At 36.2% G+C, this 12,072-nt stretch overlaps 1 protein-coding gene across 18 annotated transcripts in view; it reads right to left on the bottom strand.

The window, feature by feature from the left end:
* Positions 1–2,603: 2,603 nt before the first annotated feature.
* Positions 2,604–12,072, bottom strand: part of col13a1 (collagen, type XIII, alpha 1) — a 101,435-nt gene continuing 91,966 nt past the window's right edge. For 9 of the 18 annotated variants that reach the window (XM_036574087.1, XM_036574089.1, XM_036574090.1 and 6 more), the window contains 3 exons: positions 8,589–8,675; positions 6,771–6,809; positions 2,604–3,472 (listed from right to left, as the gene is read on the bottom strand). In XM_036574087.1, coding sequence (XP_036429980.1) covers positions 3,440–3,472; positions 6,771–6,809; positions 8,589–8,675 — 159 coding nt within the window. In that variant the 3' untranslated portion in view covers positions 2,604–3,439. The other 9 variants (XM_036574093.1, XM_036574097.1, XM_036574100.1 and 6 more) reach the window with 6 other exon arrangements.

The following is a 12,072-nucleotide window of genomic DNA, read 5'->3' as shown; positions in this document are numbered from 1 at the left end:
TTTTTTTTTTTGGAAACTCTTAGACATGGCCGTCTTTATTATCCCACAGAGACTTCAAAATCTCCCCCCCAGGGCTGCACTTTACCTGGATTCACCCTGCTGTATGTTCAACATGCTTGTGGCTGGTGTTGCATGCAATTAAATTGTCTACAAAATATTCAACAGAAGACCACCCCCAGGTCCAAAAAAAAAAAAAAGCTAGACATTTCCTATTTTGAATAAATGATCATCTGTTTACCTTTACTATTTAGTAGCCTATTGTACACATTACATGGAGAATACAAAGGACAAGATAAGATCAAGACACAGTACAGGTTGTGTCATTAGGGAAATGTTCTGTTTAAAAAAGAATCAACAACGTACAGTACAAACTTTGCAATCATTTCTGAGACAGAATATAACACACTCCTTAAAATGTGCAAAATCAACAGTTAAAAATATTCCCAATGCTGTGTGCATAAAAAGTAATAGTTGTTGCTTCCTAGTATGTTCTTAGGTTATGATCTTTGTTTAATAATGTAAAAATTATGAAAATATAGAAAATGTTTTGATGAAACGTGCTGTATATTTAATTTTTTTTGCCTCAAATGATTAAACAGGCACATTTAACATTTGCACACAAATTTTATACTGACATAGAATTTTGAAGAAAGATTAGTCATTTGGATAGGAATATATCTGAAGCATATTTATGCCATAACCAGACATTTGCAAAGCTGTTCGAAAGTCAGTTTTTATAGTATCACTGATTATTTGAAATAGACAATGTAGATTTCCAAGAATTGCCAAGATTTTTACCCATACCTTTGTTTTCAATGCATTTAAAGCCCTAAACATTCATTTGTTTTCCTAAAATTTCTGATCGTGAGCTTAAGTTAAAATAAAGCAGTTTTGCTATTTGAGGAATTTAGTCTCTGAAAAAAAACATCTGAGCTGCATGTCTCAAATGATGACTTCTGTAATAACAAACACTAGCACTGTGTACACTGGTTGAAGTCTTGAGCTGAGAACAGCCGTCAGAATACACTATGACATAAGGAATGCTTCTGTGCATTAGTCTATCAACATAATAAAACACTTCTCCACCGTCCAGCTTTTATACATTTAACCAAGTCACAGTGTTGCAGTGAAAAGTGAAGGATTTTTCCAGTTTAAAACTATGGCAGGGTTGATGTGATAATGTCATGTACTGAACTGTACTGTGACTATGTATGTATGCCTTACATGCATCTGTGGCTTCGATAATAATAGCTTTGTACCAGACAACTAAAATAGGCTGTTACTGCATCAACAGCTGTTCAGAGCCTCTAAACTCGCGGCTTCACTTTGGCCTTCCATAAAAAGTAAACTTGTAAAAAAAACTTCAAAAACACTTTTAAAAGATCAACAAAAAATAAAAATCACAAAACACGCATGTGGCCAGAAGGCTGAAATAGTATTTTTTTTTAAATAAACAGTAAAACTAATGTTTCATGGACAATTTAAATATTGTTCAAAATCAATCAACACAGTTTAGCTGCCCACCAAAAAAATTATCCTATGTTTAGAACAGCTTTCCCTTATGCCATGATATGTTTCAATACAAATGTCATCTATCATATTTATTTAATGCATATGTGAATCCAAAGTATAGAATAGTATAGAAGTACTGAAAAAGTTCTAGGGTTAGGGTTAGTAGGTAGTAGGGTTACACTAGTACAGAAGTACGGCAAATATTCTACAATAACTACATTAGAAGTACTACAATATAGAAGTACTGTAGAAAGTCTGCAGTGGTATAGATGTATGATAGATGTTTTACAGTAATTGCATTAGAAATTCTACTGTATGGAAGTACTGTAGAAGTTTTTTATTGACTGTGTTAGACGTTCCACAGTATAGAAATAAAGTAGAGGTTCTACATTAACTGCATCAGACATTCTATATTAACCGCATTAGAAGTTCCACAGTAAAGAAATATTGTAGAAGTTCTACATTACCTGCATTAAAAGTTTTAAATAACTGCATTAGAAGTTCTACACTATAGAAATGTTGTAGAATTTATACATTAACTGCATTAGAAGTTCCACGTATAGAAGCATCGTAGAAGTTATACATGAAATGCATTAGAAGTTCTACATTAACTGCATTAGAAGTTCTATATTAACTGCATCAGAAGTTCCACATATAGAAGGATTGTAGAAGTTCTACATTAACTGCATTAGACGTTCTACCATGTAGTTCTACAGTAACTGCATTAGACGTTGTATAGTATAGAAGTACTGTGGAAGTTCTCTAGTAACTGCATTAGACGTTTTTCTGCATAGAAGCACTATAGACTTTCTACACCAGTATAGAAATACTGTAGAAGTTCTACCATAACTGCATTAGAAGTTCTACAGTATAGAAGTATTGTAGAGGTTCTAAAATAACTGCATTAGAAGTTCTACCATGTAGTTCTACAGTAACAGCATTAGAAGTTGTAGAGTATAGAACTACTGCAGAGGTTCTACAGTAACTGCATTAGAAATTGTATAGAAGTACTCTAGAAGTTCTACAGCAACTGCCTTAGACGTTTTACTGCATGTAAGTACTACATTAGTTCTAAACCAGTAGAAATACTGTAGAAGTTCAACAGTAACTGCATTAGAAGTTCAAGACTAACTGTATCTCTATTTACATTTCTCTACAAATGTAAATACCAGTAACAAGTTATGAACCTATTTGTATATTATACAAAATGTGTTAAAGCTGCACATCATTCTACTTTTTAATGCCATTTTGTTCGTATCTTTGTTTTGATATGTTAAAAATAAAGATATTTTAAGTTTGTTCATTCTATTATGAAACTGTTTACGTTTCCTGTATATACATTTAAATACATTTGGATGTGAAATGAGTAGAGCTGTCAATGTTTGAGTAAAGGCACAGATACTTGCTGCCACTCCCACATTGACAAAAGGCAGTGAAAAACTGAAATCAGGAATCATCAAAAGATTGGTGTTTGTTTTGTTTGTCTGGAAACACATGAACACTGAGATGACATGTTCAGTGAGCTGCGCTGAATTCTCGGATCACAGTTACTGGTGTCAAATAAAAAAAATAATAATACAATACTACAAAACGTTTTTCACATAGTGAACAAAATAAACAGAAATAAAAATGTATACAACATGGAGGAAGTGATACACTATTTGCATTGCAGCCGTTTCTTCTGTGAAGCCTTCAGCAGAAAAATGGCAAATAAAAACTCCTTATGGAGGTCCTATCAAAGTCAAGTCTGCTCACTTACACCCCTCTGTGGAGTCTCCCAGTAATCCCGGGCTTGCTGTAGCCCTTTGGAACAGCCACCAAACAGCTGCCACAGAGCAGAACTCAAAGATCTCCTACAATCTCTTCAAGTTTCCTTTTGTAGCTTAGAACAAAGACGCGCCAGAACCAGGCGGGTCTCTTGGTAGTGTTACTTCTTAGCCAGCTGGAAAGGATTCTGACCCTTTCAATGAAATAAAGATAAGTTAGTATAGTGCTACAGGTACATTTTACTTTATGTACTAGACATTAAAGGGGCCATATTTTTTGTCCGTTTATGTTTGTTTGGTCTTAATTCTTCAGCTGCTACTTTCAGATGTCTGGATCCTTTGAAAGGATATGCAGTGATATATTTGCTAAAAAAGCCAATAACAGCACAGCGTTTAAATGCGTTCTTTCCAAATCTTTCTTTGTCTGTAGAAACAGCACTCCTTTATCACTAGGAATGGGCACATCAGTTAAATTTGACATTCAGATTTGTAAGCTATCATTTAAGAAATATTTGAATAATGACCCGCCCCACACCAAAAAAAAAGTATAGGACTCTTAAGGCTACAGGTTACCGCAACCGGACACGTCAAGCACTCAGCATCTTACTATCACTGTATTATATTCAACTCAGACCTTGACATATGGCTTAAAATGTACACAGAAAAACAGACAAAGGCTCTTTTTTCTCTTCAGCTAATGTCACTAGCCTAGTTACATCGTCTTTCATCATGTCTCTTTTAGCTCAAAAACAGCGAGTGTATGAAGAGTTAACTATGTGATAAATTGTGTTTGAGTAGAGTGTAAAATGAACTTGAGTTTGATTGTCATTGCACTTTTCTGTGACTCTTCCTATGTGCTATAGCTTTGCTTTGTACTGTCTGCTACCTGGCAGCTGATACCCTCTGCTGGTACGGTGTGGAGCCTTTCCTCCGGTGTGTGGTAGCCTTTAGCTGGCTGCATTAGAATGTCTGTACCTCCTTTTTTGGGATAAACTGATAAGAAGCTCTGACCAAAACATAAGATGCTGGCTCTACACTGACCTCTAGTGAAGTATCGAGAGAAGCTAATTTGCATATCAAAAAAATATATTATTAGATTTTTTTCACAAACTGTCATGACTTTTTGAATATTTGAAAATTCTAACTCTTCCCTATTTATGACATCACTGTGAATGGGTGGGCTGAATTGCAGTAGGCTGAACAGGTGGTCATATATAAATGTGTGGTGATGTCAAAAAAAAGGCTGTGTTTGCAGCTTACTTTGCATACATGGACTGTACTGAATGGGAAGTGAATCGTTTTAAAACTTCAACAAATTTAGTTTTCCATGATATGGCCCCTTTATATATCAGTATATGGGTATAATAGTTTAATAGTGTGAGATCAAGGCATTCATTTCACTCACCAGGTTGACACAAACACAAAAACAAAGTAAGGTAAGTAGAACACAATGCATTCAAGCATGGGCAAGGCCAGCAACCACATTTTTGTCTTTTGGCTGGTACCCAAGGCAATCCAAGACATTCAAAGAGGGCAAAGTATGAATTCAGTTATTTGTAGAGATTGACTTTCTGTCAGTGTAAACAAATAAGACTAGTTTAAAACAGCAAGGGTTTAACTACAATTTATTTTCCTTCTGATGTTCTCGTAGATAGCTTTTCTGACATTCTGATATTTCTCATGACTACTATGGCAGAGTAGAAGCATTACAGCACATGTTAGTATGAGGTATTACAGCCCGATGATGAGTTTACTGAAGTGGATTATTGTTGCAGACTGTAGTTCATCTGAATGACAGGCTAAATGCAGTTCAGACAGAGCTTTTCATGGTAAGCAGCAGCAATTGAATACACACAATACACTCATTCAATCAAACTAATCACTTCTTCAACACTTGTTAAACAATAATCAAAAGAACAGAACAAAAACAAAACAAACAAACAAACAAACATTAGCTAGGGGCCTTCCTCGTGTGACCCTGACATACTGCATGTTGTAAATGGAAAGCATAAAGTTTTTAAAAAGTTTAAGTAAAGTCTGTATATTGCTCGGCTTCTTTCTTCATTTCTGCTGATCAGATGAGGTACAATAGGGCGTAGAAGCGTGAAAGCAAATGCAGCAGCTTGCTTGTCAACAGAGCAGCAATATACATATGATATAAATTAAAGGAAGACTTCATGAATATCGGTCAGATGTGTAACATGACTTTGGCACTATTCTAACACAAGGCAAAGGCATACAAAAAAAAGTAGTTGCTTAAAGCAAGATTCAGAATTGTAATTTCTACGTTATACATCTACGTGTGGCCTATCAAGGCAAAAATAACGCATAAGGCTTTTGCATAGTCAAAGAGATAATCCTCTTAAAGCTGCCCAACAATAGCTCTGTTAATTTGTTAATTTCCTTGAACTTTGGACTGCAAAGATTCTTAAAGAAAACCCTCTCAAAGAGATTAAAATATTTACTGAACGTTCATCTACGAATACCAATCATTTATGCATTGTGAGTCACACAAGTAAACTGTTACAGAAATCTCAATATGAAGAGACATATGGTAAGCACATTTTTAGAAATGAGCCCTTGTAGTTTCCAGTATACATTAGAGATTACAGTGTTGCCTCTATAGGTATACTTTGTAACTGCTGGTGTCAATTTTAATCTCAGAATCGAGGGTTTTCCTCATGGAAGGCCACTTCATAATATCCAGCTCCACCAATCAGTGCAGCGTGGTCTGTTACAACTCATCAAAACACCATTATAAAATAAGTTAATAGGCACATATCAGTTAACATAATGCACAAATATCATGCATATGCTGCCACAGTATATCTCCTCCTTAATCAAAACATTTTGACATAATGCATAGGCACAGTATAAAATCCATTACATAAACAACATTACCAGTAATAAAAATAAACAATCTGTACAAAAGTCCTGCCAGTATTTTTATGATTTTCTGTATTTTTCCCCATCATATAACAGAGCAAAACAGTACAAAAATAAATATTCTATATACAATCAAACAAGGCATTCCGGAATTAACGTCACTGCAAAACAAGAAGCACAGAGAACACAGCATGTTATTTCATGCCTGAAGTGCATGGAGGTATAGAGTGTTCATTTCTTTACTCTCTGAGACAAAATTAATTAAAAAATTTAAAACGCTTTAAAATACATATAAACAGGCTACCATTAGTATAATATCACTTAAATGCACTGATCATACATTCATTTCCATACAGGATACAAATAAAAAATAGTGGTCAGATCAACTAAATCTGTCATCTTAATAAATGAGTAAAAATATATTTTAACATTCTGTGAAGACAGAAGATGGTCTTCTAAGACATATCAGTTTTAGAAAATACACCTCCATTACTAGTGCATTATTTCATTACGGCACTGGAGAATTAGTACATAATGCATTGTGTCAGTTCCTGCATCAACCCAAAGCCACAGCAAAAACAAGTTAGATCACTGAAATCTGCTTACTTTATTCCAACACCCTGGTACTGGTAGACCATCATCACCCTGAGAAAGACAACAGCAATCATGAGAAAGATAGCAACTCATTCAATATGTAAGAACATAAAATTTTAAGAAACATAAGATTGGAGCACAGGCAGACAGTAATATCAACCACTTATGCATTGGTATTGAACTCTATAACATTCATCATAACACTTAATTTACATTTGCTAACAATCATGCAGTCACATTTATAGATGTAAATAGGCATTTAAATGAGCTCTTGTCCATTTGGTAGGCGATGTGAAATAAAATAAAGTATGCGTTTCCAATTATGCATGCTTCATACAAGCTCAAGCTTGACTCTTTTTGTTCTTATATTTTTATATTTTTGGAAAACTCTTTGTTTTAAGGGTGCCAGGCTGACCCATTCTTTTTTTAATGACCCATGTGGATGTGAAATGAGTAATTAATGTTAATACTGAGAATTAGTGAGAATAATGTGAGAAAAAGTGTTAGCAGATATTATGGGGTGAACTGAAACACCTTATATAAGGAAACTGTGTTGCTGTTAGCTACACAAATATAGCATCCATGCATCCAAGTAAGAAGTTTAAAACTAATAAATTTTCTAAAATATCAGATTATATCAGATTAAACAACTACACCAGCAAGAGCAAGAAAGTAAAATACTGTCTAGTTTCATTACTAAGAATTTTAGTATGAACTGATGTTAATATTAGGAAAGGATTAACTGATAATATAAGACTGGCTAACAGATGAAGCTTTTAGCTTTGTGATCTTGTAAGGAAATCTATATATGGTATTAGTGCATTTAGTGCAAAAATGACTATATTGTAAAATAATCAAGACATGCAGAATATCCTGTCTCATATTTATGAAACTGCTCAAACAAGCATATTTCACTACAACAATTTCTGTTAAGAGCGAGTGATCAGGGTGTGGTCTAAGGGGTTATGGAAATGACTGAGCATGCAAGAGAAGGCATGGACAGAAAGAGAGAAAGAGAGAGGGAGAGCACCATACCACAGGGCACGGGGCATCCAGCCCATCCAGGCCTGGCAAGCCTGGTTCACCTTTTTCTCCTTTAATGCCTCGGAAACCCTGTTCATGAAATCAATCACATCAACATCCTCCTGTAGCACAGTGCGTTGCGCAGAGCACTGCTGAAGGCACAGCTGCTCCATACAGAGCAGCCTAGAGCCTGCAGGCCAGTCTGAACTGGAGCATGCAGACCGGGCCCAACACTGACAAGAAGAGACTTGCTGAGTCCATAGTGCTGGATACAAAGCACAGCGCTCCACTCTTTAAAAAAAAGGGCTCTTTGGAGTAAAGAACTTTATTCACTTTTTAAAGTTTAAAGAACCTCTACAAATGGTGAAGGTTCTATATTAATTAACGGTTTGCCCTAGAACCAAGCCAACCAACTATGACTATTTTTAAGATGGATGCTGATCTAATGAGGTTGAAACTAACTGGATAAGGGCATTGAAACACATAAATATAAACGTATATCTAATTGCTCCTTTTAGGAGTCAGCACGACCCCCTTCCTGTCAGTGCAAATCCTGAAAATGGAAAATGCCCATGGAAAGTTCTGGTCCTTCCTCAAGGTCATTCAACATGTCTGAGTGCTCTGTTTATGTGTAAATGCCTTTGCCAGTGACTAACTCAAAGATTTGGACCAGAACCGCTCTGGGCGTCTGTGTTATTATTACATCAAGACATAAGGTGTCGTTTGTGGCTGCTGGGATGCCATTCTTCATCCCAGCATCCACTGCCACCTTTAGCCTTGAGGTGCCACATTGAACGAAGGACATACCAATGGACAGGGGGCATCTAATCCAGGGGCTCCTTGGTCTCCCTTATCCCCTTTGGCCCCCCTGTTGCCTCTCTTGCCCCTCTCCCCCTGCAAACAACAGTGCATTCAAAAAGACAGACTTTAGTCCTCCCGTTGAACTAAAGCAGTAAATATAAGAAGTTTCACCATCGTTAAGAGTAAGTCAAAACATGTTTATATGCTTTAAGAGCTTAAGAATGGTGCTTTTGTGCTGGTCTATGATAAAGCGTAAAGGGGATTTAGATGTGAGTGGAAGGGTTAGGGACGAGGGATGTCAGCCAAAGCTATTGGTGTGCAAACGCTTGTTATTTACGATTGATGTTCAAAGAGAAAGGTTTTGGACCTTTTTTGTAGTTCATATCCTTGTACCTGTTATCACCATTAAGCACAGGAGACTAGGTTTCTAGCAATAAGAAACAATTTGATTTTCCCAGGTCATTTTGGAACATTTCTATTGTTCTCTTCATCATGAAAGGTAAAGGCAAAAGCCATTTTCAAATGCTGTAAAAAAACCAAAAGCTTTCATATTGACAGAGACAACATGTAGAGAATCAGAGCTTTTATATCTCATGAAAACCTCACAAACCTTTCGAGGTGGTTTCTTGCAAAAGCATAGAAGTATGTTCCAATATAATAATATATTATTGGACTGTCATATGTTCTGGGCTCAGAGATTAACATTTAAGAGAATAAAAATAGGTCAAACTATTGCGCGATCTTCAAAAATGTAAAGAAAAAATCCCAATGCTGATGTTACCATCCTCACTATGGTCCCTATGGTCCGTCTACTGCAAAGCCTCTGATTTTTCCTCATTTCGCTAAAGAGTTACCAGTGTTAAAGGGCAGGTATAAGAACTGACAGTCACATCCACAAACTGTTGAGTAATATGCTACTCATCTCGGTCTCAGGGACACAATGTTTACTACTAAAGTTAATCAACACCATCTAGCTTAGCTCCATTTGTACAAGGTGAAATTAAAGTTTTGCCCACTAGAGGGAGCGTAGCATTACTGAGCAAACTGTGGTTTAAAGTACTAAGTTCAAATTCTGAACAAGCTGCATTTCTATAGTGGGCAAACAGTTCAATCAGGCATATATTAAGTACGATAAGTACAAAATGACAATTAATACTGTTCTGAACTGTATATAATCTTCATGACAGCCCTGTTACACTGTGACAAGAAAGCTGAAAGCAAATTGTAGGCTGGGAGAATGTCTTTCTTTCTACAGTGGGCAAGAAGAAATGGCAGCTTACTGCATATCATAACAGACTACAGCACAGAGGACAAGATACAATATAAAAATTATATAATGTAACATAATATCATTCCCACTCTACTCTTTTACTCTGTACTGTTTTTCTAAAGAGTATCGGTCATTTCATTCCCACGTCTGCACACCAAGGTCCAAGGCTTTGGGAATTTGGGATTTCATGACTTAGGAATTGTATGATTCCATCTCTGACTAGTGTGCACAGTTCTCATGCTGAAAACAGCCAACCAATATATAAAAGAGGCAGGAGACTTTCTAAAGTTATGTTCATGCATAAACACAATATTCATTTTCTAAATCTAACCAACTTCCTATCACTCCCTCCACAAAAACTGAGGGCTTACCTACTGCTGCCTGAGTCATATCAAAACATTATTTTGATATATGATTATATATTCCCACATATTCATTTGTTTCCTTTTAGTTGATATTAAATGGCACAAATACCTATTTCTGAAATGCAGCTATGACTCTACTGTAATAGTACATAATACTGTCAATATATAAATGAACAAATGTAAATTAGCTACTCATAACTTTAGTTCCTTGTGTAATTCCTATTTATTGTCCTGTACCTCTTACTGTTAATTCTTTTAATTTACAGCTTGCAGTTGCATTTAAGAAAGACAACAGGTCTTCACTGTCTGGACAAATCTTGTAACTTCATTATTGCCCTTTATTTTAATTTGAAAACATCAGCTGTTCTTCTCATTGTGTGAACATTTTAAGATGAATGGACCAAAAATAAGGTCCATAAGTACGTTTTTACATTACTTTCCATTTTAAGTTAAACATGTTTTTTCTTCTACTATAATGTTCCATGGTTTTGTTCTGACAGCTATGATGTACCTCTTTATCAGTGTTTTAGAAGGTCAGCACAGGGACTGTTCTATCATTCCTTATTGTGGCTTTGAGGTCTTGTGAAGGCTCTCTACTAACTACAGTGGCTAACTACTGCCACTGTTTTCAGTCTTTATGCACAGACCTTGATGACCTTTAGACACAGACTTTGATGATGGTACACTCTTAAAAAAAGATGGTTCTTTAAGGGTTCTTTAGTAAAGAAAATGATTCTATATAGAACCAAAGAATTTACATGATTACAGGGTTCTTTGCATCATGAAAGTGTTCTTAAGAATTTGCTGTAGATGGTTCTATAAAGAACCTCTTTGAATAGGGTTCTATATAGCACCAAAAAGGGTTCTTCTATTGTTACAATGTCAATCTTTTAAGAATAGAAGAACCCTTTTGAGTGCTATTTAGAACTCTTTTCAAAAAGGTTCTGTACAGAACCATCTACAGCACATTCTCCATCTATCTGAAGAACCCCTTCATGACGCGAAGAACCCTTTAATCATGCAAAGGGTTCTTCAAATGTTCATGGCTCTATATAGAACCATTTTCTTTACTGAAGAACCCTTAAAGAACCATCTTTGAACAGTGAGAGCTGTGCACACTGACTGAGACAGAGCACATTAACGGCTAGTTGGCAAGGAGGTAAGTGGAGGAGGAAAGAAGGAAGAGGAGGAATGAGGAGGAGTATTAACCCAGGCTACAACATTAGAGGAGCAGGAGTAGCAGGAGGAGGCCAGGGAGGGAGAGAGGGACAGAGAGGACGACCCGGCCCGACTCGGAAAAAAGAGCCAGGGGTCACAGGCCAAGGTGCAGGGGAGGAAAAGGGGAGAGGAAGACCTGTAGAAAAAAGAGAGGAAGACAAGAGGAGGAAAACAGTAAAAACAGCAGCGTGTCCTCAAGGCCCTCCTCAGCACCTTCAGCTGAACTGACCATCAATACACAGACAGAACTGTGTAGTAACATCTGAGCTTTTAGCACCAGTCAAATCTAATGCTGGTGATTTACAATTTGGCCAGTTTAAACTCCCCTACTCTACTCTTTTGCAAGATCTCTCAGTAGTATTTTCTCTTATGGCCAGTAGAGGGTGCTGAGAGGAACACTGACATGTCCAGACTTTCAAGGTGGAAGTTATTCAAGCAATAACTCAGGAAATTAGTGTTAATAGGAAGGAAACACACGACTATTCTGGGAGGATGGAGGGATGTAAGAGATAAACAGAAAAACATACACATATACTCTTTTAATTACACAAAAATTGCAGGATCTTTTAAAATGTATGCTATCATAGCATGGTTAAGTGACTATATTAAGACTGAATTATTTCAAATATATACACAA

The sequence above is a fragment of the Colossoma macropomum genome, unplaced genomic scaffold (genome assembly GCF_904425465.1).
Source record: "Colossoma macropomum unplaced genomic scaffold, Colossoma_macropomum, whole genome shotgun sequence".
Taxonomy (NCBI): domain Eukaryota; kingdom Metazoa; phylum Chordata; class Actinopteri; order Characiformes; family Serrasalmidae; genus Colossoma; species Colossoma macropomum.
This window is presented reverse-complemented; position numbering and strand designations above follow the sequence as displayed.